A 25,613-nucleotide genomic window follows, 5' to 3' on the forward strand; every position below is an offset into this window, starting at 1 on the left:
AACGAAAACATAATTGATAAAAATGATGAAAAATATGATAAAAAACGGATCGACGCTGAAAGAAAAATAATGTGATTTTTTCTTAGTTTTTTAAGAAAAGTTCTGATTTATCCTTATGTTTATAATTTTTTTTTTTTGACGGTTGACTTAAGTCTTATTTTTATGTTAAAAAATTAAAATAAAAAGAAGACTTAAAGCAATTTGAATAAGCTCAATGATGAAGTCCATAAGCTTTACATTCGCAGTTTTCAGTAGAGTACGATAAGTATTTGAACCCAATTTAATCGTACGATGAAACCTTAATCCTTCCTTGGATGTCTGAGAGCTTGTAAATATTTGCATTTAGTTTTTGTATTGAGAAATATAGAGTTGTAAATATTTAAAAGAAATATAAAATAAGAAATCTATAATATATTTTCCATAGTAATAGTTTTTGTCTGAAGTTTTTAGAGTTAAAATATTTTAATAATTCTAGTTACCATATTTTCAGTTTTATAGATACCAATGAGCCTTGCAGCAAGTTCAAACATGTTATTTCGCAAAGAAATAACAATAAATTGAGCATTTTTTGTTCGGTCCTTGATAAAATTAGAAAAAAAATATTTATAGTAAAATACCTTGATATAATTAGCAACAATAGATACATTACGAAAATCTAATGCAGCATCTATTTCATCCATAACATAAAGGGGTGTTGGTTTATAATGATGAAGTGCAAAGACTAATGCAAGAGAACTAAGTGTCTAAAAATGTTACATGATTATATATATGATTAAAAAAAGACCTTTTCTCCACCTGATAAATTAGAAATATTTTTCCAACTCTTTTTAGGAGGCATTACGCTAAAGAGAATGCCTTCAGAAAAAGGATCTAAGCTATCAACTAATTCTAGCTCAGCGTTTCCTCCCATTGTTATCATCTAAATAGGATAAATAAGTAGATAAAAAGTTTGAAAACATATTTAACCTGATACATTTCCTTTAATTTTAAAGATATTAAATTAAAACCAAGCATAAATTCATTTAATCGAGTTTGCTTTAACTCATTTAAATAAGAGCAAACAGAATTCCTTTCATTAACAATATTTTCCAAATCCTCACTTCGTGCTTTATATTCTTGTTCTCTTTTTCGATATTCTTCCAACACACCAAATTCAATTTTTATATTTTGAGTTTTTTCTATATTATTATAAACCAAAGATACATACATATATATATATGCATTACTCACCTTCCAATACAAGAATTTCTGATTTAAGTTTTTCTTGATTTATATTCTTGAGTTCTTCTTTACTAAATACTTGCAATTCCAGTGGTTCATTATCTTCTAAGGTATCACTAATAATTTAATTCAAAATTAAAAAAATACCAAATCAATATTTACCTAATATTTTGAAGTTTAAGACCATTTAATTTATCTTTCCAATGCTTTGATTTCTTTTCATTATCAAGAAGAACTTTATTGTATTCTTCTAATTTATTTTTTGTTTCAATCTAAAAGATTAAAAATAAAATAAATAAATCAAAATATAAAACCTCTTTTGCACGTGCAGCATTATTCACTTTCATCTCCTCATTTTGCCTCGATTTTATTTCTAACAATTCATCTGCTTTATCATTTATTTCCTGAATTATTTAGTATTAATTAAAAAGTATAAATAATTCTGTACTTGTTGAATTTTTTCAATCTTAGAACGCAAAGTATCAATTAATTTTGTTTTTTTAGTAATATTACTTTTAACATCAAAAACTTGCGTTTCAATGACTTGTAATTCATTTTTACTATCACTTATAGCCTTCTCAAACCTTACTTTATCCTTTTCCTTTTTAATTTTCAAAACATCTGCATTTGCAATAGAGTCATGAATTGTATTAAGCTGATCTTGAATGTTATCAACCTTTGCTTTTTGAGTACGTAAGCGAATCCCTCCAATTTCCATAATACGATCTTGCAATTGTTTTATTTCTTGTTCAATTCCAACCATATTTTTACGAGTCATAACATTTTCTTTCTCCAAAGAAGCAACCTCATTCTCCAATTCTTTTTTCTTTTTTATCTCTACAGGAGATATTTCATACAAAGAACTTTCATTAGAATTGCAATACTCATAATATCATACTTAATACCTTACTTCTTTTAATGTTTTTTTTGCATCAAGAATATTATTATGATATGTCGAAAGTTCTAAAGAAAGAATCGATATTTTAACATCTAATTCAGGAATTTCTTTAGCTATATTATTTATCTTACTCTGAAGTTGTATGTATTTTGAACTGAACGTCTGATATGCTTTTTCAATAACCTTTCGTTCCTGTTCATACTTTGTTATAGATGAAATAGAGACATTTGACTCTAATTTGCTACTCATTCCACCCCGTAAAACCTTATTTCCTCCACCTGTCATTGTACCGGACTTATCAATCAATTGTCCATCTAATGTAACTACTCTCCATCTTTTCTTCCCATATGCTATACGATTAGCTTGCAGCAAATCATCTACAACAAGTGTATTTTGAAGAGCATTAAAAAACGCAGGGGAAAATTTCTTTTCTTTTGGTGTAATAAGATCAAATAATCGTGGAACATTTTCAGGCGTTTCAATAGGACTCATAGACCGAGATGGTAAGCGATTTAATATAATAAATACTGCTCTCCCAAGATTGTTCTCTCTAAGATATTCTAAACATTGCTGACCAGCTTCAACTGTCTCGACAACCATATGATTTAGAGAGGAACATGCTGTTGATATTGCAATATCATATTTATCAGGAATTGTTCCGAGACTTCCTAAACGCCCATAAAATCCATCAATACGACCGGATTCCTTAAGCTTCATAAGCCCATCTAAAACAGAATTATGATTCCGAAATTCTGAATATGAAGCTCTTGCTTCATCTTCTTTTTGGTGGCATTGAGAAAGCTTTTCTTTAAACCTTTTTTCTTCTTCCTTCATTTTCTCATATTCTTCTTTAGCATAAAGTAATTCCCTCTCCTTATTTTCTTTATCAATTCGACATTGTTGTATCGTCTCTTTTGCAATAGTCTCTTCCTCCTCAATTGTTCGAATTCTTTTTTGAATATTATGAATTTCTTGCACAGATCTATTCTCTTTATCTACAAGTATTTTTATTTCAGAATTAATAACATCAATTTTAGATTGTCTATTATTTATCTGCTCAATCCAGGGATCCAATTTCTTTTGTTTTATTTCTAATTGGTCTGAAATATCATGGGTTTTATCTAATAATATTATAAAAAATAGGATTTTTTAAAAAAATACCCTTAAGCTCGTATCTTATTTTTTCTAACTCTTTTGTTTCTAACTGTAACCTATTCGTTAATTCGAAAATTTCCTTTTCACAGGATGTAATTTGATTAGCGCAATTTTCTATAGATCTTACGGCTTCTAAATAAGAATGAGAATTCTAATATCATATTAAGGATTTTTCCATATCAAAGAAAGACCCTACAGTTTGTATTAAAGTATTATTTTTTTTCTGTTTTTGCAGTAAATGCTTTTGCTTTTCCTGCAACTTGATATTTTCTTGATCATACTTAGTAAATTCTTTTTGAGCATTTAATAAATCTATTTCTAAATTCTAAATAATAATTAATATTTAAAAAACATTAATAATAATTTACTTCATGTTCTTTTAATATTTTCTCATGCTGTTTTTCTAATTCTTTAATTTTTTTAGAATTCTCTTTATACATAAATTCATCTGCATCAATTATCTCTCGTAACTTTTTCTATAAATAATTAGATATCTCAGTCAACTCAAAGAACCACTACAATATGCTCTTTTGTTGCTTCAATATTTGCATCACATTCAAAAATATATGCTTGATAAAGTTTTGATTGTTTCATCGTCAATATATTGTCATCCCTAATATACGATAACACTATTTCTTTACGAGACTAAAAATAGATAAATATAAAAATAAAATACATAGAGACTATTAAATTTACCTCAAGATTATCCTTTTCCTTTTTAACAACAGAAACCCGATTCAATCGCTCCTCACAAAGCTCATTTAATCGATCCAATTTAATCGAAGTCTCTTCTATACGCTTTTTATAATTGGAAGTACCTATAATATCCTCTAAATACTCTAACAAACCATCTTCATGATCGTTCGGTGCTTTAGGCTTCATTTGTGCAATTGATTCTACCTCACCCTATGACAAATGTCTTACAACACAAAAACATGACTATTTATAATCACACTTACTTGTAAAATAAGAAATCGCTTATGATCCAAATCAACACCCTTTTCCTTAAGAAGTTTTGTAATCTCTGTATAACTACTTTCTCGATCATTCACCATATATTTACTTGTATTATTTTTAAAAGCTTTACGTGAAATAACCATACGAGACTCAGGTTTAATAATATACGAAACAGATGAAGACTAAACTTAAAGTTAAAAAAAACTATAGAACCAACAAAATTAATAATCAAACATTAGAGTTCTCAATTTCCTGTATTTCTTCAAAATAAATTTCAACACTGCAAAAATCAAGATCTGAATAAGCCAAAGATTTATGAATCAACGCCGATATTTTACTTTGACGCATCTGGCTTGCTCTAAATCCAAAAACAAACAACAGTGCATCAATTACATTCGATTTCCCTGATCCATTAGGTCCAACTATTGAGGAAAATGACTATTCAAGTCAATTTAAACCACTAAAAAAATGCGTCTTTTACAGGATGGAATGGACCAATACATTGTCGTCCAGCATAGGACTTAAAATTCGTTAATACCAATTGTGAAATCATTAAACGTTCTATCTGTTTTGAATCATTTACAGCCTGTTCTGACAAGATCAATTGATTAGATAACCCTAACTTAGCCGGTGAAATTGAAGAAAGTTTTTGAATTGGAGAATTCTGACTCAAAGATGATAATTGAACAAGAGGAACCCTTTTTACTTTAGAAGATAATGGTCCTTGCTTGATTTTTATATCCTTTTCTTTTGTTTTATCTGGACTAGTATACATCTTTAATGAAGAAAATTCCATCGTCAAATTATCCTCTTTTTTTGGAGATAAAGCGCTCATAGGAGATGATGTCATTGAAGCTACTGATGTAGAAGTTATTGGAGATCTTGTTATGTCTCTTTGCTCTTTATTGTTCTCATTTTCCGTCTCAGATTCAGATGACCCAACTATACGTCCATAACACCGTTTTTTCTCCGGAAAATTCGCCCTGGTATTTCTTGAAGGCCTAACCATTATTTCTAGGCGATCAAAGCCCTTATTTATCTTCCAAATATGCTTATTTAATATTCTTAACCTTATAGTATTTTATACGTAGTTGTACGTACGCACGATAGGGAAGTATACAGGCACCTTAATAATAGAGTAAATAATAGTTTAGTATAAATTATTTGTATTATAAAAATATTTAATAAGGATATTTAGTAAAGATTAACATAATTAATATTAAGGATTATAATTACGCTTTTTTTCTCCATGTTTTAAAGATAAAATCTGATTAAAATCGATTTAAAAATATATATATAGTGAATTAACCTTGAAAAATCAATCCAATTCTATCATAAAATGATCGAGCACGTATATAAGGATCCAATTGCCAATAATTTAGAGAAAGATCTCTTGCTATGAAATTACGTTGTTCTAAAAGTAAATCTGATTGCACGGTATCATTTTCTTTAAGCCATTTTATAGTCAATTGTTCAAAAGAATGAATTATATTCTTTCGTTGCAATGATAAACGTTCTTTTGTTAGGATATCTTGCATTTTGATATTTTCATTTTCTTGTGGTTCGATATATCTATATTCCCAATCCTTTTTTCCGCCCAATTCTTTAATAATTTCAGTATCTTTAATATAAACTTCTAAATCTTTGCGTGAATTCGTAAAGCAAACTTTCTTAGCAACAACAGGATCAAGCCAGGTTTTAATAACCTTCCAAATCCCTATTTTATTTTAATAAAGTTTAAAGAAAACTTTCAAAATACCTTGAAATACCCATGGTGCTTTATGAATAATACATATACCAAGACTCTCTGGATAATGTGCTTCAAAACATTTGATTAAAAACTTGATAGGTATATAATCCATATTTTTCAGCTAAAAAATATTAAAAAAAGTTAAATGAAATTGACAAAAAATATCAATATAGAATCAAAGGAAAAGAAATATTTATGATTTTGAAAGACTTACCGAAAATTTAGTTAAATCAAACAAAATTGTCGCAGTTTGGACAGGATATGTAATCATTAGTCGTGCACTTTCCATCAACCAAATAATATATCGCTGAATAGCTAAATCCGGCTGTTCACCTGCCCTATGCAAATGCGTTCGAATATAACAAATAGGACGATGTTCCCGATCAACACCTTGAATAAAACTTTTTCCAAGCCTTAATTGTTTCATAAACGCATCATCTCCTGTCTCAATAGCACCCGCTTCTCCTGTTCGAAGAACTTCTTCAACCCCTGTTTCTTGACGCCAATAAACTGTTGCTGCTAACATAACAAATGATTTGCTAATATCCCATTTTCTCGCTCTTAAAAAACGCAATAATACGGCATCCGGGTGGTCCATCTTGATCATCTCCCAGAACACATCATAAAGTGCAAAAAAGTAATTTAAAATATGTCGTTCTCTCAACAATTTCTTCGAAACATTATTATCATCAATACCTCCCATTTCTTCTGAATTTTTCAGAAAAATTTCACACTTTTTTCCAAACCCATGACTTTCCTCATTCAATATAACATATTCCCCTAAATCTTCCCTATTGATCTTCTTAAAATGAAGCAAAACAAACAACCAAAAGCATTTTAATGCTTTTTCTTCATTTCGGGTCAATTCATCCAATTTTTTATCAATAGCAACCATTCTAAACTTCTAAAACTATAAAAAGCCTCCAAAAGACCTCTTATAACTCTATATTACTCAATTTTTAATTCTTTTTTTGAAAAAGACCAAATCCTTTAAAACTTTAAATCAAGTACCTGTGCAAGAATAAAGTAAAGCTTAAAAACATGAAGTCTGACTATCGATTGCCTTAAGAGCAAAAATATTAAAGAAAAGGAATTTCCTCGTAAAGAGAAAATAAATAAAAATTTAATATTTTTGCAGATAAAAATTAATTTAAAAGGTGGATAACTTATAGCAACACCTAGTCAGAGCAAGACTGTCATAGCAACATGTTGTCATAGAAACAGCTAATCCTAGCAACACATCGTCAGAGCAACAGCACTGTCAAAGATATAACGAATATAGTGAAATGCCATTTAAATCGAAATCCCGCCCAACTACCCCTCTTCGACGCATAGAAAAAGGTAGTTTATCACATCTTTCATCATCTCGAAGTAGACAGGATCCTTTTCCATTAGATTCTCTTGCACCGGCATTTGCAGAAATGGCAGACGCTTTAATAGATGTACAACAAAATTTTGAACATGTTCAATCGATACATTCAAATCTTGTTCAATTTAGTGAAAGCTTTGCATCCTTTCTTTATGGTCTTAATATGAACGCTTTCTGCGTTGATTTTCCTGAGGTTTGAAAACAATTTTTTTCTTTTATTTTTCAATTAATTTATTAAAACAGGCACCTGTATATGAATCATTCAAAAGAGCACAAAACGACCTAAACTACACTAATACATCTCAATCTACTCCATCTCGCATCTGGGACAATAAAAATTCCCATACACAAGGATTAGATCTAGCGGACACAACTTTTACAACTAATGAAACTTCTTTCATCGAACGCCCCTCACAACCCTCTAAAACAACAGCATCCAAACGCACTAACAAGTCTGATCGAACAATTCATACACAATCTTCAAAAGCTCGAAACACTTCTCGGCCTCGTTAAATATGATCATGTGATCAGGCACAGTATCGAGTCATATTAATTTATCTCGAATTGTTTGAGCAACACTTTCAAGTAAATCCGAGCCGACTGAATTAGCTGATTTAAACTCTACGTAAAGTCCTTCAGAGCTAGATGGCTTAGGAATCAAGTGAAAATGTACCTTTTTATGTATTATTTTTTTTCAAAAAAAATATACAACCTTACATGAAAAACTGCTTGATAAGCCAAAGAACCATTATTCTTTTTTAAAATTAATTATAAAACAAAAAATAAAAAAGTACTTGTAATAGATTATATTGTTCAAGACCCATTGCATTAGCAAGTCGTTTAGCAATCGGTAAAATATCTGCCAAAAAATCGTCATTAAGTTCATGTAATTTTTCTGCATGTTCCTTTGGAATAATAAGAGCATGACCTCTACTAAGGGGTTGAATGTCAAGAAATGCAAGCCTAAATCTTAGGTTATTCTATATATAATATTGTGATGACATACGATTTCTCAGTTTCCAACAGTTTATAGGCGGGTAATTCGCCTAAAATAATACGACAAAAAATACATTTAGAAACAATCATAATATAGATTAGATTTTTGACTTGACCAAAGGAAAATCTATATAGAAATATCTATAAAAACTATTTAAGTGGTATTTACTGATATTTTTAAGACTAACGATACAAATTGGATTTTTTAATAAAATTTGTCATTAATAAATAAAAAAGAAGAAAAAAGGCTATAAAAACATATAAAACTGATACAGAGTTGTGCATATAGTCGAAAATACATGCATATAATCACTAAATTTGTGCATATATTCGGAGTATTTGAAAGATAAATTTATAAAAAAAAGATTAAATTACCATTAAATTCATTATTAAGCTCTTAATACAGTTATTTTTAGGCATAAGAAGGATTTTATGTTATCTATATTATTTGAAAGACATATAAAGTATAGATATATATAGCGGATAAAAAAAGAATAGACAAATATATAATTTAAGATAAAAATGTGTAGAACAAAGACATGTTGGATACCAGGTATTTCTAGAAAACAAACGGATTTAATTAAAGAAAAATATGCTCCAAGAATTGAAAATATCTTAAGCGGAGAAACTGTATATCAGGTAAAAAATAAAACAGATTGAAAAATAAAAATTTATTAATTATAGCGTATTATTTTAGTTTATGGAAGAGCAGGAACAAAAGATATAAAAGAAGGAACAATTGTTGTTCATCATGACAAAAATAGTTTTCCGTCTCAAACATGGCCATGTAATATTTTTGGAGGATAAATACATATTAATAAGTTTTACAGGCATAAAATCACATTTTAAATGTCTGGTTCATTTGAATGAGGGAATGAATTGTTTAACTTTTGAATTTTTTCCTCCACATAACATGTCTATACAGTTTTCTACAGTTATTTTTCTAAATTATATTAATGTAGTTAAAAATCCACCACTTTATCTTGTAATTTTGTTAGCAAAGGATTCACCAGGTAAAATTAAGTATTCATATAATATTTATAAATAATTAATATTTTTTCCTTGTAGAAGAATATGATGCACCGCCTTCACGCAAAGAAAAGGAAGGAAATGGATTAGAATTAGCAATAAAAAAGCTTCGAATGATTGCATATCTGTGGCAAGCGTTTACGGGTGAAAAAATGGCAAGAAATGGGTTTGGAAGAAGATGTTTTCGTTTTGAAGAAGAAAATTTAATAGATACATTGTCATCTCAAGAGAAAGACATCATTAGACAAACAGCAAAAATTCATATAGTTCGATCTAAATATTCTCTTAAGGGTTAGCTTGAATCTGAATATTTTTAAGAGTTAAAAACAGTTTTAGAAATTCGAGATGTTAATTTGGCTCAACAAAATCCAGCTGCCACAAAAAAGGATGGTTTATATGAAATAGCGCTTGAAAGCATAAGAGAATACGGAGATGTGTTTAAATCCGAATCTCCAGTCCATGTTGCAGCATGCATTCTAGATAGCCATTGGGATGGAAAAATGATTTTAGGCCATGCAGCTTTAGGAGGAGGAACTGGTAAGATTAAAATGGACATATACATATATACGTCCATTTTAGTGGATAAAAATTTATTTATTTCTTTAGATCTACAACGTCTAGCTATATTTGGATCTCATTCTATGCATTGTTTTCCATCTTGTATAGAAGAAGTGGTACCTACTTTTCTAGACGATACAGCAATTGATACAAGATATGTGGCAAATGATAATAATGAAAGTTCTACAATCTGGGAATGCGCAAATATAGGAATTGGCGCATTTTTACATGAAGTTGGCCATCTCTTAGGCGCTCCTCATCGATCTACTGGAATTATGCATAGAGATTATGTACATTTCAACAGAACATTTTGTACTATAGAGCCATACTCAGCAAGAACAAAAAAAGAATCTTGGGGACCATGCCTTCCTGAATCTGAATGTTCATGGCATTATTTAGACATGATTAAATTTCGATATCATAAACTTTTTGCCTTACCAGATGACCCTATTATAGAAGCTGGAAATCTTCTTTATTATTCTATGAAGGACAAATTTCTTGTAATGTCAGATGAAGGAGTTATATTAATTGAAATATACGCAAACGATAAGTATTATGCATATCTTGATTTTCATGATAATTCAAAAAAAGAAATTCTTTTAGAAGAACAAAGCCTTCGCAAATATGCAAAAATTCCTAATAATATACAACCTTTAAAAGCTATTATTACTTCAGCCGCATTATGTGAAATTACTATCGAAGATTTCAAAAAAGAATTACTAGACTCAACTGTTTCTTTGGATGCTGGATTGGGTATTAAAAGCTTCCAGTTTGGTAGATCGGATGAAGCATTATTAAAATTTCAATTCGATTTTTCTAATAAACTCGACAAACTGAGCAATATTTGTATAAAATATATATTTTATTTCATTTTTCTGATATTCTAACTCATAAGGCATACGCTCTGGTTTATTTATCGATGGCTTAAAATTCATCTTTAATAATGAATCAACCATGGCAACATCAGGGAATGGCGGGAACTTAAACAATTTCCCCATAGATGGACCAAAAGGAGAACGTATAAAAGGCCTTTATATCTGGTCTAACGCATGGATCGATGCTTTACAGGTAATCATTTACTTTAATAGGTATCTAAATTACAACTAAAACTTAATATAGATCATAACAACATGGAATAGAACAAGGCAGGCATCTAAAATAAATATATTTCCTTTTTAATGATAGAAAATAGCCCTTTATATGGAACTGTGTCAGGTCACTATAAATACGTAACTACACCCGAAGGATATGAAATCGCTGGTTTTTATGGTTCAACTGGGGTAATTTCCAATATTATTTCAACAAATCCTAACTGTTTTTTTTCAAAGAAATGGTGTAATACATTAGGAGTCATTTATATAGATAAAAAACAATTGCAAATTTGACCAAATATAGCCCTTAAAACCAATCGTATTGGAAAACCCTAATAATTGACAAGTCCTTTTATGAATAAAAAATAATCTGTCTAAATCATAGATACTAAAGAACCATTTTTCTTGCCAAATACCAATTAAACATTCCTTATAATTCTTTAATTAATGACACAATATAAAGATATAAACAATACCCAATGCATAAAATTCTTTTGATTTAAATAGACAACTCTCCACCAAGCTCCATCGAACCTGTATCCACTCTTAAAGTAGAACCCGGTGTCGCAGGAGAAGAAGATAAAGGCAATGATTGATCATAAGTTAATCTTTTTCGTGCAGGTGTACTTCCTGGTGTTCGAGAAGACCATGCCACTTGTGCCGGTGATGGTGTAATATTAACAAAATCAGAAAAATCAAAATTCTGAGGCGTATTTGGCGCTAAAATTAAAAAATTAATTTAAATAATAACTCCAAAAAATTCCTACGGAATCGAGTAGATATAGATGCATGAGACGGTGATGTAGCCAAATAAATCAATAAATCAACACCTTCTTCTCCCGTATGAGGCGTCATCGTACGCATAGAAGGTCTGTAAGGCGGTGTTCGGGGTGGACTCGATTGTGTCGGTCGTATCAAATGATATGCGTTTAAATAATTAGATGGCAAAAATGTATCTACCGAATTATTTTTATGAACCGGCGATGACTGATGTAAACGAATCCTATCCGACCAGACTGGAGTATTTTCCACTGGGTGCGAACCCTTTCCCAATACAAAATCTAACCATTAAAATAAGATAACGATATAAAATAAAAATTATTAACATTCTGATTGTGTTGTAGGCATAATAAAAGGGTTAGAACGACGATCTTTATTCAATTTAAACTCCTCTGTAAGACGAGGTGTAATATTTTCAAGAGCAAGATTCTGCCAACCACGACTAGTTTTATATGTAGCAAGAGTTAACCGAGATTTTAATAGTCGAGTCATCTGATGATAAAAAATCAAATATCAGAAACAAAATATTCAAAAAAAACATATTAATTTACACGAGAAATTTCCGCTCTTCGAAGCACTTTAGCTGCAACACAATCCTGCTGTGTAGAGCTTAACGTCATTTTCTTATAATTTCGATCTTTTCGTTTTTTCACTTTATTTACTTTGAGGCGCGAAGACGCGGCTCAAAAAGTAGGTAAAAACCCTGAAACTCAAAAATTGGGATTCTTATAAAATCTCAATAATTTCAAATATTCAGTCATTCTTGTTTAAATTGGATGTATTTTTGACGAAAAAAAGAACAGACTAAAACTGAAGAGACAGAACTCGTTCATGGGAGATCTGGAGAAAGGTTACTATGACAACCTGTTGTCATAGTAACACATATTGTCATAGTAACTCAGTAAACACGTTGTCCAGGAAACGCTTTTATAAAAGCTTTTTTTCAAATCTCAAATTCTAATCCTTTATTTTTCACCAAAATGTCGCTGCCACCGGGCTTTAGAGGAGCAGTAAATGGAATGGAAATGAAGATAAAAGATCCCATTCAGATACAGTTGGATGAAAAGGCACGTAAATGGAGACAAAGTCAACGACATCGGTTTGAAGAAAAAAAGAAACTGGGATATATTGAAACACAGAAAGCAGAGCTGCCAGCAGAACATCTGAGGAAGGTATGGATGAAGGGAAAAGTGTTGAGGGGAATGATGAGAAGTGAAGTTTATGGGTATATGCGCAGTATATAGGGATATATTCCGTAATATAGCCAGTATAGGCTATTTATGTATATTATATATGTGTTGTATGCGTAGTATGTGGTATACAGATATATGCATAATATTATTCGAATATGGTCAGCATATAGTACGGCATATAGACGCATATAACACAGATATAGCACGCATATAGTACGTATACAGCCCGCATATATGCCTATTTTATGCCTCTCATTTCATTCCCAATAGACTCTTCTTTCATGATCTCACCTTATCTAGATCATCAAAGATCATGGAGATATGAGCAGCAAGAAATTTCGTCATGATAAACGCTCATATCTTGGAGCTCTAAAATATATGCCACATGCAGTACTAAAGCTGATGGAAAATATGCCAATGCCTTGGATGGAAGTGAAATGTAGAATTTTTGTTTGTTTGAATGAGGAAATATTGAGTTTTTATAGATGTACCCGTGCTTTATCATATTACAGGCGCAATTACCTTTGTTAATGAGATTCCCAGGGTAATTGAACCACATTTCATTGCACAATGGGGTACGATGTGGATTATGATGCGACGGGAAAAAAGGGATAGACGTCATTTTAAACGGTTAAGATTACCTCCTTTTGATGACGAAGAACCAGTAATAGATTATGGAGAGAATATTGCAGATGTAGAACCTCTTGAAGCTATTCAAATGGAATTAGATCCAAAAGAGGATGGAGCAGTTAATGAATGGTTTTATGAACATAAGGCATTGCTTGATACGGTTCATGTGAACGGACCAACATATAAACGATGGAATCTAAATCTTGCACAAATGTCTACATTATATCGGTTAGCACATCAGCTTTTATCGGATTTAACGGATCAGAATTACTTTTATCTTTTTAATCTCAAGTAAGAATATATAAAAGAGAAATCTCTAAAAGACTCTTATAAAAATATAAATAAAAAAAAGAGGCTAATGAATGATGTATAGCTCTTGGATTACGTCGAAAAGTTTAAATATGGCGATTCCAGGAGGTCCCAAATTTGAACCATTACATAAAGATACATTAGACATGGATGAGGATTGGAATGAGTTTAATGATATTTATAAATTAATTATACGACACCAAATACGTACAGAATATAAAGTGGCATTTCCATACTTGTATAATTCGTATCCCAGATCCGTGAGGTTATCGATATATCATGAGCCATCAACGACCTATATTCGAACAGAAGATCCAGATTTGCCAACATTTTATTATGATCCAATTATTAATCCTATTTCTATGAGGTCATTTATCGAATCTCTACCGATAGGATTACATGAAGATAATATTTTTCAAGGGGAAGAAGTAGACACGTTTAGATTACCAGAAAATCTAGAATCATTTCTTAATGATGTACCATTATATACGGAAAATACATCTATGGCAATTGCACTTTGGTGGGCGCCACATCCATTCAATAAAAGAACGGGAAGAATGATTAGGGCAGAAGACGTTCCATTAGTGAAACAATGGTACTTAGAATATTGTCCTCCGGGTAAGGCTCATTTTAGTGATGATTGGATAAGCTTACGTATAATTCCTAGGACAACCCGTTAAGGTTAGAGTATCATATCAAAAATTATTAAAAAATTACGTTTTAAATGCGCTTCATACAAAACCGCCAAAATCCCATTTAAAAAAGGATTTATTTCGACAATTGAAAAATACGAAATTCTTCCAAACAACAACGATTGATTGGGTCGAAGCAGGACTTCAAGTTATTCGTCAAGGCTATAATATGTTAAATCTTTTGATTCATCGTAAAAATTTGAATTACTTACATTTAGACATGAATTTTAATCTAAAACCTGTAAAAACATTGACAACGAAGGAAAGGAAGAAATCTAGATTCGGAAATGCATTTCATTTAATGCGTGAAATCTTACGGCTTATGAAATTACTTGTAGATTCTCATGTTCAATACCGTTTGGGCAATATCGATGCATTTCAACTTGCAGATGGAATTCATTACTGCTTTAATCAGTATTTCAAGATTCTCATCAAAACTAATACACTAACATTTGAGTTAGTATTGGCCAATTAACGGGTATGTATCGGTATAAGTATAGACTTATGCGTCAAATTCGAACCTGTAAAGATTTAAAACATCTGATATATTACCGATTTAATACGGGCCCAGTAGGTAAAAACTTTCTATCATTTTTCTAATTAAATAAATTAAAACATTAAAATTTAGGCAAAGGGCCTGGATGTGGATTTTGGGCACCGTCATGGAGAGTTTGGCTTTTTTTCATGAGAGGCATTGTACCTTTGCTTGAAAGATGGCTCGGAAATCTTCTTGCTCGACAATTCGAAGGACGTCATTCAAAAGGAATTGCAAAAACGGTATAATTCAATCCTGTCCTTTTTACAAACTGATAAATTTAGATAACGAAACAACGTGTAGAATCACATTTTGACTTAGAATTGCGTGCAGCAGTTATGCATAATATTCTTGATCAAATGCCTCAGGGAATCAAAGCGAATAAATCAAAGACCATTTTACAACATTTATCAGAAGCATGGAGATGTTTTAAAGCCAATATTCCTTGGAGGGTTCCTGGATTGCCTGCTCCAATTGAACAAATTATTTTAAGATATGTTAAAGCAAAAGCTGATTGGTGGATCTCTGTTGCTCATTATAATCGAGAACGTATTCGAAGAGGTGCTACGGTTGATAAAACTGTTGCAAAAAAGAACCTTGGACGTTTAACAAGGTTGTGGTTAAAAGCGGAACAAGAAAGACAACATAACTATTTAAAAGATGGACCTTATGTCACAGCAGAAGAAGCGGTTGCCATTTATACTGCTACAGTTCATTGGTTAGAAAGTAGAAAATTCAGCCCTATTCCATTTCCTCCTTTATCATATAAACATGATACAAAACTCTTGGTTCTTGCATTGGAAAGATTAAAAGAAGCATATAGCGTTAAGGGTCGTTTAAATCAAAATCAGAGAGAAGAATTGATATTAATCGAACAAGCATATGATAATCCTCATGAATGCCTTTCACGTTGTAAAAGATTTTTATTGACACAAAGAGCATTTAAAGAATGCGGTATCGAATTCATGGATCAATATTCATATTTGATACCTGTGTATGATGTAGAACCTATGGAAAAAATCACAGATGCATATTTAGATCAATATTTATGGTACGAAGCAGATAAAAGACATTTATTTCCATCATGGATTAAACCTTCTGATTCAGAGCCTCCTCCTTTATTGGTGTATAAGTGGTGTCAAGGAATTAATAACTTATCAGAAGTTTGGGAAACGGATCAAGGACAATGTAACGTTATATTAGAAACTTCATTAAGTAGGGTTTATGAAAAAATTGATATTACGTTATTAAATCGTTTATTACGATTAGTTGTTGATTCGAATATTGCTGATTATATATCTGGTAATCATATTTATAATTTATTAAAATTTTTAATCAGAAATAGGAAAAAATAACATTAATCTTACATATAAAGATATGAATCATATTAATTTATACGGATTAATTCGCGGGCTTCAATTCTCATCATTCGTATTTCAATATTATGGATTAATCATTGATCTTTTAATCTTAGGCTTACATCGTGCGAGTGAAATGGCTGGTCCTCCTCAAATGCCTAATGATTTCTTGCAATATCGTGATATTGCAACTGAAATTCTACATCCCATACGATTATATTCACGTTATATAGATAAAATACATATATTTTTTAGATTTACTGCAGACGAAGCTCGTGATTTAATTCAAAGATTTTTAACTGAACAACCTGATCCAAATAATGAAAGTATAGTAGGTTTTAATAATAAACGTGTCTGGCCTAGGGATTGTCGTATGAGGCTAATGAGGTTTTCTCTCCATTTTATCTAAAAATAATTTACTCATTTGTTTTAGACATGATGTTCATCTAGCCAGAGCAGTATTTTGGGATGTTAAAAATCATATTCCTAGATCTTTAACAACGATCGAATGGAGTGATTCATTCGTTGGCGTTTATAGTAAAGATAATCCTAATTTACTTTTTTCAATGTGTGGTTTTGAAGTTAGAATATTACCTAAAATAAGAAGTGCAACGGAAGAGTTTACACTAAAGGACGGTGTTTGGAATTTAGTCAATGAACAAACAAAAGAACGCACTGCTCAAGCATTTCTTCGTGTAACAAAAGACGATATGGCGAAATTTAATAATCGCATACGTCAAATTTTAATGTCATCTGGATCAACAACATTCACAAAAATAACAAATAAATGGAATACCGCATTAATAGCTCTTCTTACATATTACCGCGAAGCAGTTGTATCAACTCCGGAACTTTTGGATTTATTAGTAAAGTGCGAAACTAAGATTCAAACCCGGGTGAAAATTGGATTAAATTCAAAAATGCCATCAAGATTTCCTCCTGCTGTTTTCTATTCTCCTAAAGAACTTGGTGGCCTTGGAATGCTTTCTATGGGTCATATTTTAATTCCTCAAAGTGATCTTAGATGGTCAAAACAAACAGAAGCAGGAATTACTCATTTTAGATCAGGCATGTCTCATGAAGAAGATCAAATGATTCCCGCTCTTTATAGATATATTATTACATGGGAATCCGAATTTATAGATTCTCAAAGAGTGTGGTCTGAATATGCTATGAAGAGACAGGAGGCAATTCAGCAAAATAGGCGGTTAACCTTGGAAGATTTAGAAGATTCATGGGATAAAGGTATTCCTAGAATAAATACATTATTTCAAAAAGATAGACATACTTTAAGTTATGATAAAGGATGGAGGGTTAGAACAGATTTTAAGCAATACCAATTACTCAAAAATAATCCATTTTGGTGGACAAGTCAACGGCATGATGGAAAATTATGGCAATTAAATAATTATCGAACAGATGTTATTCAAGCACTAGGAGGAGTCGAAGGTATTTTAGAACATACTATGTTTAAAGGTATAATATTTTTTTTGATAAGTTATTTACTAAATATTCTAATAGCCACTGGATTCCCTTCATGGGAAGGATTGTTTTGGGAAAAAGCTTCTGGATTTGAAGAATCAATGAAATATAAAAAATTAACCAATGCTCAAAGATCCGGTCTAAACCAAATCCCAAACCGTCGGTTTACTTTATGGTGGTCTCCTACAATAAATAGAGCAAACGTATATGTTGTATGTTACATATATACACATAATAGCTATTTATTTTTTTAGGGATTTCAGGTACAACTTGATTTAACTGGTATTTATATGCATGGCAAAATACCTACTTTAAAAATTTCTTTAATTCAGATTTTTCGTTCTGTAAGTTTTATAAAAGTCATAAATTTATAATTAATATTTTTAAGCATTTATGGCAAAAAATCCATGAAAGTGTATGTATCAATTTAACACATCTGATTTAACTAAAGATTCTAGATTGTTATTGATTTATGTCAAGTTTTTGACCAGGTAATATTATAATTTTTATACTAAATTTTAAAATTAAAAAAAAATTAGGAACTCGAAACTCTTCAAATAGAAACTGTTCAAAAAGAAACAATTCATCCTAGAAAATCGTATAAAATGAATAGCTCATGTGCAGATATTTTATTGTTTGCTACTTATAAATGGAATGTTTCTAGGCCATCTTTACTCAATGATAGCAAAGATGTACTAGATGGAACAACCACAAATAAATTTTGGCTCGATATACAACTTCGTTTTGGAGATTTTGATTCTCATGATATAGAACGATATACTAGGGCAAAATTTTTGGATTACACCACAGATTCCCAGTCAATATACCCTTCTCCTACAGGGTTAATGATAGGCGTCGATTTAGCTTATAATTTACACAGTGCATATGGCAACTTTTTTCCCGGTCTAAAACCGTTAATTCAACAGGCTATGGCAAAAATTATGAAAGTTAATCCTGCTCTTTATGTTTTAAGAGAACGTATTCGAAAAGGTCTTCAGCTTTATTCTTCTGAGCCTACTGAGCCTGTATATAATCTTTACATTCTCAAGAATTTATTATCTGATATGCTAATAGTATCTGAATTCCCAAAATTATTCTGAACTTTTCAGCAATCAAATTATTTGGTTCGTAGATGACACTAATGTATATCGAGGTAAAATAATTAATTTATTTCTAAATATATACTTAATTTACTAGTAACGATTCATAAAACATTCGAAGGAAATTTAACGACAAAACCGATTAATGGCGCAATATTTATTTTTAATCCTAGATCAGGTCAATTATTTCTGAAAATTATCCATACATCAGTATGGGCTGGACAAAAACGTCTTGGACAATTGGCAAAATGGAAAACAGCAGAAGAAGTTGCCGCGTTAATTAGATCACTCCCAGTTGAAGAACAGCCGAAGCAAATTGTCGTTACACGTAAGGGTATGCTTGATCCTTTAGAAGTTCATCTACTGTAGGAGATTTAATTTAATTTCTACCATTGTTTAATAAAATTAGAGATTTTCCAAATATTATTGTGAAAGGAAGCGAACTTCAACTTCCCTTTCAAGCAGCTTTAAAAGTAGAAAAATTAGGTGATATGATTTTAAAGGCTACAGGTCCTCAAATGGTTTTAATGAATCTTTATGATGACTGGCTTCAAACAATATCATCTTATACTGCATTCTCAAGATTAGTTTTAATTCTTAGAGCACTTCATGTGAATATGGATAAAACTAAAATGATTCTTCGTCCATCAAAAGAAATTATTACAGGTATTTTTTTTTTTTTGTTAAATAAAATCTAATAATTCATAGAAACTCATAAAATATGGCCTACATTAACAGATCAGCAATGGATAGATGTTGAGTTGGCCCTAAGAGATTTGATATTGGGTGATTATGGAAAAAAGAATAATGTTAATGTGGCAAGCCTTACATCTTCTGAGGTTAGAGATATTATATTAGGTATGGAAATAAGTGCACCATCTATACAAAGGCAACAAATCACGGAAATCGAAAAATCTCAGCAAGAACAAAGTCAATTAACAGCAAGAACTACAAAAACAACAAACATTCATGGCGATGAAATCATCGTTGTTAATACGTCAAATTATGAAGCCCAAACCTTTTCATCAAAAACAGAATGGAGGATACGTGCTATATCAACAACTAATCTTCATTTAAGAACGAATCGTATATATATATCTTCAGATGATATTCAGGATCAAGAACAATATACATATATTATACCTATGAATATTTTAAAAAAATTTATAATCATATCAGACTTATATACTCAGGTCGCGGGTTTCTTATATGGCGCTTCTCCTTCAGATAATGCTGAAGTTAAAGAAATAAAGTGTATTGCTATTGTCCCGCAACTCGGGAGTAATGCAGGCGTTCAATTACCACATAAACTTCCGAAACATGAGTTTCTTCTTGATGATTTAGAACCTTTGGGTTGGGTTCATACACAATCTCACGAAATGCCACATTTATCCCCTAATGACTTGACCATACATTCAAGAATCATGGCAGAACATAAAGAATGGGATTCTAAAACAATCACAATGACTGTCAGTTTTACACCCGGCTCCGTTTCTTTAGCTGCATATTGCTTGGTAATTTACCTATATATTTGTCAATAAAATTTAATAAACGATTTAGACTTCATCTGGATATGAGTTTGGTGCAAAAAATAAAGATATGACAAGTGGTAATCCTCAAGGGTATGTATGTATTCTTATTCTTATTTTTGCTGATTTAAATATTAGATGGGTACCTACTATGGCTGAAAAATGTCAATTATTACTATCAGACCGAATCGTAGGTTTTTTTCTTGTACCCGAAGATGATATATGGAATTATTCGTTTAATGGCGCAAACTTTTCAGACAAGGCGACTTATCATATGAAATTGGATGTTCCCATTCCTTTTTATAGTCCTCAACATAGGACAACTCATTTTTCTTCGATGATGCAATTAGAAAATGAAGATACACTATTAGGTGATCGTACTGATGTATTTGCCTAAGTATTATACTTAATGATACAATATGTTTGATCTTTATTAACGTCTATATTTTTAATAATTTAATTATTTTATATGTTTTAATATTTTCAAATAGAAATTTTAAAAAATGAATTAATATTTATTAAGTCAAAAAAATCTACAAAACATAAATATCTATTGCAAAGATAGGCCGTAAAACGAGAAAGATTCATGAGAAAGTATTATAAAAGGAATTTTATCTAAAAATATTATCAAGTTTTTTTTTTTACGGAAGCTCGAAACCGTCATTAAAAAAAGTATTAATGAAAGCAGAGCTTTAAATCATAGTTTTTTTAAACAAAGGGATATACTTAAGGATGCTATGAAGGAACATCGGTCAAGATCTAGATCTCCAACAACAAGCTATTCGAATAATAAGCGTGTTAAATCAATAGGTCGTATTAGACGTATACCATATGGGCCATTAACAGAAGATTACAAGAAGATTCTTGTATGGCAGTCAAAAGAGGGGGAGTTTATACTTTCTCAAGCAAAAAAAAGGGCGGAATTACGTGTTCAGTACGGTCGAGAAACACCAATTGATATTTTAGCAGTTCATTTAAGAATTATTGATAAAACTGAAGATTTTTGTGAAGAACAGCCTGAACATGCAGAAGTGGTATTGAAAGATCCTGTAGTTTTCTTGGAAGTAAGAAGAGAAAAATAAAAAATGTATTTTAAAACGTAAAAATAGACATTAAATCTAGAAGCTTTAGAAGAACTGGAAAAAGAAATAAATCAGTATTTGAAATGGGAAACAGAAGAAGAAAATATAGAATTTTGGAGGGTGGGGAATCTTTGATAGAAATATAAATATTAATGAAAAAAAGTCTATTGATGTGATTAGGCGGGATCAAATATTAAAATTGAAGTCGAAAGGACATGATAATGGAGAATTTCGATTATCACGAACAATTGAAGCACAAGTAGATAGTCTTTTAAAGGGAAAAACAAAGGAAGAATTGGAAATATTAGGAGCTCAAATCGATGAGAAACTTCAAGGAGAAACCTTGATTGACGTGGATTATTGGGAAAAAATGAAAGAATGTCTGATTGTTTGGAAATCAAGAGTATATTTTATTTTTGAATGTTATGATTTTTATTTAATATATAGGTTATATTAAAAGAATTACACAAAAAAATTCTTCATCAACGAAGAGAAGCATTAAAAAATCAACAATTACATGAAGGAAGAATGGATAGAGAAGCACTTAAAAATATTTATAATAAAAAAATACTAGACCCTAATTATTGTTTTATAAAAGATGATAAAACTTTTATTGCACAAGTAACTGAATTACCGGATATTTATCAAGAAACAATGGATCCAGAACCTTTATCTATACTAGAATATGAAGATAAAAAATCATATCGAATTCATGAATCAGCTTATCAAGATCAATTGGTATTAATAATTCAACTTTTTAAATAAAAAAAATTAATTATAATTAAGATATCTGATCGAGATAGAATATTACGTTCCGGCTTTGTTCCTATTAAAATGGTTAAGAATGACATACCTATTTCAAAAAATTTGCCAAATACCGATGATATTACAGATGATTCGTTTTCTACGATAACAAATGTTTTATATGAACGAGAAGCCTCAAAAGGAGAAAATGATGATGAAGAATTGTTTAACGTTGAAGAAGAAATCATTCAAACAACACCTAGCTGGGCAGATACTTATCGACCTCGAAAACCTAAATTTTTTAACCGTGTACAAACTGGATATGATTGGAACAGATATAATCAAGTACATTATGATGCAAATAATCCGCCTCCAAAAGTAACTATTATCTATATTAAATTCTCATTTCTTATCTCGTAAGGTTATTCAAGGATATAAATTTAATATTTTCTATCCTGATCTTATCGATAAAACAAAAGCTCCTACTTACAGAATTGAAAGAAACAAAAAAAAGAATTCTGGTCAAGACTTATTTTCTGAAGATGAAACATGTTTAATTCGATTTATTGCTGGCCCTCCTTATGAAGATATTGCTTTTCGTATTATTGATAAAGATTGGGATTATAGCGCTAAACGAGAAAGAGGATTTAAAAGTTCTTTTGATAAGGTTTTTCCCTTATTATTTTTAATATAAAAATAATTTGGTATAAATTAGGGAGTTTTACATTTAAGTTTTCAATTTAAAAAGGTATATTCCCTATTAAAAAAAGCATCTAAATTAATAATTTAAGGTTTTTTATAGAAAATGAATCATTTATATATAAATTAGAAGTTTTATAAGATTAGGAAATTCATTTGTATTTTATCCAAAAGTTCTCTACTTGTTTTATTTTATACAGATACCAAAACCCGTTAATGAATTTAGAAAAAGAAGTTATTGGACGTTGAATAAGGCATTGTTGAAAAATGGAGGCAATGCATCTAATAAATTAAAAATCCATAGATATTATGATGCTTTTTCGAAAAAAAAATTTTTAATCCTCTTATTAAATTAAACAGACAATAATTTATAACATCAACAGTAGAAATTACTAATATTATTTGTTAATAGACATTTTCACCAGATATCTAAAAAGTATTTCATTCTTATCTCTCGCAATATGGTCCAAACTTTTATAATCATCTACAGACCCTAGCAAAGACTCTTTAAATTAGTTCGTATTTTTGCATCAGTCAAGCTTTTAATCATGAACAGGACTATAGGATATTGTGATAATATATGTCTTATATGATAGTAAAAAGAATGCAAGTACAGGTGCAAAAATAGCTGTTAAAATTTGGTTTATAAGAGATACAATTAAAATTACCAAGACAACTTTGAGGACTAAAAAGATGAATTTAGCTATTTGTTACTAATATAATAAATTTAAATGTATAGTTCAACACTTTTTTCTAATAGTTTATATTAAATACAATCATATTAAATGAAATAATAAATTCATATTTTATGACATGAATAGGATCTTGTTTAGATATTAAATTTAGAAAAATTGTTTTATAAAGGGTTAATAAATCTATCAATTTTTCTACAAAAGCTAATTGTTTCGTTTTTTGGTTCTTCTAATCAATTTTAATGATTAAAGTATGTATCAAAAGCCATATTTTATGTAGAAATAATTTTTTAATAAATGCATATATGTTTCAATGAAATTGTATAAAAACATTTAAATTCTTAGATTAATCTAAACAATACCTAATATTAATTATATGATAGATTTACCAATAACGGAGCAATGTTTTTTGTATCAATTGTTTCTACACCTTCATCTAAAAATTCATATTTATATTGGGGTAAAGATGCTTTTTTTTCTTCCTAATAGCTATTAATTCATTATTAGAGTATATACAATAACCTACAGGAGACATTTCATTGTCATCATAAACTAATATTTGATTAGATTTAAGTGGAGTAGATGTTTTTTTTATAGATGAAACATTTGGGATAGAGGTATTTGTAGTTAATGAATCCATAGAAGCAAAAGATTTGTCGGAATTCGACAAAGCATTCGACTCTTCAAAGTTATTTTCTGAACATGTAGTATTTAATGTTTGAGTATTAATAAATGCTGGAGGCATATTTGGTACAGTATGATTTTGTCTAGGAACAAAATTATTATGAAATATAATTATTAATACTTCCCAACATTGGATAATATGTATTACTTGATATTGAAGTGTTTTTCTGATAAAAATTTTGATATTGAGGTGGAATTCCATAAACAGAAGGCATAACTGATTGATGAGGTATATCAATTGTAGTTGGTTGAGATGATTCTCCCGATGGAGATATAGAAGGTTTAATATCAATCATATTCTCAGAATTATGATGTGAATTTTGTTTCTGCTGTTGCATTGCTGCCTTGTGAGCTGCTAATCTAGCTTGAATATCTGCCGCATCAACATATGTTTCTATTTTCTGTCTTTTTGACTCCAATTGAGGAACCGTTTCACGGTGTTGAACTCCTGACATTAAACGGTTATAATGGGAATGTATAACATCTTCTGGTATCCCTTCCATTCCATAAATCTCAACCTCAATAGAATCTCTTCCTGGAATAGCATTTTCAACTGTACTAATCGTTTCCTTATGTACTTGGACAACATGAATTGCAAGTCCAGATGCTGTATTGAGTTTTCTAGAGCATCTTGCACTGCTTTATTATACTAAATTTTCGAAAAATTGAAAAAAAAAATACCATTTAAAATGTTTTGCCCGTTGATGCGCCGTCAAAACTTTAAGATCATCAAAATCTCTCTCACAATAATAACAAAATGGACGTGTTAAATCGACTTGATTATGTCTTTTACATGCTTTTTTCGTCATCTCTACCTATTTATTCAAGACTACTTTTTTCAGGCATTAATAGATAAAAAAAACAAATTCAAAAACAAAAACCAGTCAAAACAAAGACGCCCTTTCCAATAATACAGTCTATTTACCACAAATACCCTTCTTTAGAAAAAAAATACACAATCTTTAATCTTCCCTATCTCTTTCAGTTTTGGACCGTTAAAATTGAAAAAAAAACACTACAAACCGTAAAAACACTTTTTCTATAAAATAAAAACTTAATTATACACTATTCTTATCCGAA

At 30.3% G+C, this 25,613-nt stretch overlaps 9 protein-coding genes across 9 annotated transcripts; 4 read left to right on the forward strand and 5 right to left on the reverse strand.

The window, feature by feature from the left end:
• Positions 1-319: 319 nt before the first annotated feature.
• On the reverse strand, positions 320-5,312 carry PNEG_03058 (hypothetical protein). Its single transcript, XM_007876923.1, has 18 exons — positions 4,713-5,312; positions 4,466-4,669; positions 4,234-4,413; positions 3,971-4,180; positions 3,794-3,919; positions 3,643-3,750; positions 3,471-3,599; positions 3,281-3,425; positions 2,127-3,240; positions 1,670-2,084; positions 1,536-1,625; positions 1,384-1,493; positions 1,231-1,337; positions 967-1,178; positions 785-919; positions 618-743; positions 480-578; positions 320-437 (listed from the first exon to the last, which is right to left on the reverse strand). Exons 1-18 carry the CDS (start codon positions 5,238-5,240, stop codon positions 405-407), a joined length of 4,071 nt encoding a protein of 1,356 aa, XP_007875114.1. The 5' UTR covers positions 5,241-5,312; the 3' UTR covers positions 320-404.
• Positions 5,313-5,459: 147 nt separating this feature from the next.
• Positions 5,460-6,876, reverse strand: PNEG_03059 (hypothetical protein; the record flags this gene model as incomplete). Its single annotated transcript, XM_007876924.1, has 3 exons — positions 5,460-5,948; positions 5,991-6,102; positions 6,196-6,876. The coding sequence occupies 3 exons, from the start codon at positions 6,874-6,876 to the stop codon at positions 5,536-5,538; spliced, it is 1,206 nt and encodes a 401-aa protein (XP_007875115.1). The 3' UTR covers positions 5,460-5,535.
• Positions 6,877-7,267: 391 nt separating this feature from the next.
• PNEG_03060 (hypothetical protein) lies at positions 7,268-8,120 on the forward strand (the record flags this gene model as incomplete). Its single annotated transcript, XM_007876925.1, has 2 exons — positions 7,268-7,543; positions 7,594-8,120. 2 exons carry the CDS (start codon positions 7,268-7,270, stop codon positions 7,861-7,863), a joined length of 546 nt encoding a protein of 181 aa, XP_007875116.1. The 3' UTR covers positions 7,864-8,120.
• On the reverse strand, positions 7,895-8,436 carry PNEG_03061 (hypothetical protein; the record flags this gene model as incomplete). Its single annotated transcript, XM_007876926.1, has 4 exons — positions 7,895-8,023; positions 8,068-8,103; positions 8,145-8,313; positions 8,357-8,436. The coding sequence occupies 4 exons, from the start codon at positions 8,434-8,436 to the stop codon at positions 7,895-7,897; spliced, it is 414 nt and encodes a 137-aa protein (XP_007875117.1).
• Positions 8,437-8,868: 432 nt separating this feature from the next.
• PNEG_03062 (hypothetical protein) lies at positions 8,869-11,318 on the forward strand (the record flags this gene model as incomplete). The annotated part of the gene is made up of 10 exons (XM_007876927.1): positions 8,869-8,985; positions 9,031-9,133; positions 9,177-9,359; positions 9,415-9,666; positions 9,712-9,912; positions 9,982-10,779; positions 10,829-11,001; positions 11,053-11,078; positions 11,126-11,213; positions 11,262-11,318. 10 exons carry the CDS (start codon positions 8,869-8,871, stop codon positions 11,316-11,318), a joined length of 1,998 nt encoding a protein of 665 aa, XP_007875118.1.
• A 205-nt stretch (positions 11,319-11,523) lies between these two features.
• On the reverse strand, positions 11,524-12,436 carry PNEG_03063 (hypothetical protein; the record flags this gene model as incomplete). Its single annotated transcript, XM_007876928.1, has 4 exons — positions 12,356-12,436; positions 12,131-12,296; positions 11,792-12,085; positions 11,524-11,744 (listed from the first exon to the last, which is right to left on the reverse strand). Exons 1-4 carry the CDS (start codon positions 12,422-12,424, stop codon positions 11,524-11,526), a joined length of 750 nt encoding a protein of 249 aa, XP_007875119.1. The 5' UTR covers positions 12,425-12,436.
• Positions 12,437-12,768: 332 nt separating this feature from the next.
• Positions 12,769-21,069, forward strand: PNEG_03064 (pre-mRNA-processing-splicing factor 8). Its single transcript, XM_007876929.1, has 21 exons — positions 12,769-12,976; positions 13,298-13,436; positions 13,483-13,918; positions 14,001-14,554; positions 14,604-15,042; positions 15,090-15,202; positions 15,257-15,405; positions 15,448-16,465; positions 16,509-16,908; positions 16,955-17,997; positions 18,043-18,215; positions 18,258-18,347; positions 18,392-18,418; positions 18,462-18,494; positions 18,543-19,028; positions 19,078-19,156; positions 19,201-19,468; positions 19,513-19,769; positions 19,812-20,617; positions 20,664-20,725; positions 20,771-21,069. Exons 1-21 carry the CDS (start codon positions 12,785-12,787, stop codon positions 21,027-21,029), a joined length of 7,023 nt encoding a protein of 2,340 aa, XP_007875120.1. The 5' UTR covers positions 12,769-12,784; the 3' UTR covers positions 21,030-21,069.
• A 300-nt stretch (positions 21,070-21,369) lies between these two features.
• Positions 21,370-23,267, forward strand: PNEG_03065 (hypothetical protein; the record flags this gene model as incomplete). Its single annotated transcript, XM_007876930.1, has 8 exons — positions 21,370-21,696; positions 21,742-21,834; positions 21,878-22,117; positions 22,162-22,452; positions 22,501-22,836; positions 22,880-23,125; positions 23,174-23,206; positions 23,250-23,267. 8 exons carry the CDS (start codon positions 21,370-21,372, stop codon positions 23,265-23,267), a joined length of 1,584 nt encoding a protein of 527 aa, XP_007875121.1.
• A 950-nt stretch (positions 23,268-24,217) lies between these two features.
• Positions 24,218-25,342, reverse strand: PNEG_03066 (hypothetical protein; the record flags this gene model as incomplete). Its single annotated transcript, XM_019757750.1, has 4 exons — positions 24,218-24,331; positions 24,376-24,616; positions 24,663-25,169; positions 25,215-25,342. The coding sequence occupies 4 exons, from the start codon at positions 25,340-25,342 to the stop codon at positions 24,218-24,220; spliced, it is 990 nt and encodes a 329-aa protein (XP_019613290.1).
• Between the last annotated feature and the right edge of the window lie 271 nt (positions 25,343-25,613).

This window comes from Pneumocystis murina (assembly GCF_000349005.2).
Source record: "Pneumocystis murina B123 chromosome Unknown supercont1.15, whole genome shotgun sequence".
Lineage (NCBI taxonomy): Eukaryota > Fungi > Ascomycota > Pneumocystomycetes > Pneumocystales > Pneumocystaceae > Pneumocystis > Pneumocystis murina.

Excerpts from the sequence above, each read along its gene's own strand:
- PNEG_03058 (XM_007876923.1), bottom strand. The coding sequence starts at position 5,240 with ATGGTTAGGCCTTCAAGAAATACCAGGGCGAATTTTCCGGAGAAAAAA. Across the intron at positions 1,494-1,535 it reads ATGCTGCACGTGCAAAAGAG|ATTGAAACAAAAAATAAATT; the intron begins GTTTTATATTTT and ends TTAATCTTTTAG. Across the intron at positions 579-617 it reads TTGTTGCTAATTATATCAAG|GACCGAACAAAAAATGCTCA; the intron begins GTATTTTACTAT and ends AATTTTATCAAG.
- PNEG_03064 (XM_007876929.1), top strand. The coding sequence starts at position 12,785 with ATGTCGCTGCCACCGGGCTTTAGAGGAGCAGTAAATGGAATGGAAATG. Across the intron at positions 12,977-13,297 it reads CAGCAGAACATCTGAGGAAG|ATCATCAAAGATCATGGAGA; the intron begins GTATGGATGAAG and ends CACCTTATCTAG. Across the intron at positions 16,466-16,508 it reads TATTGCTGATTATATATCTG|GAAAAAATAACATTAATCTT; the intron begins GTAATCATATTT and ends AATCAGAAATAG.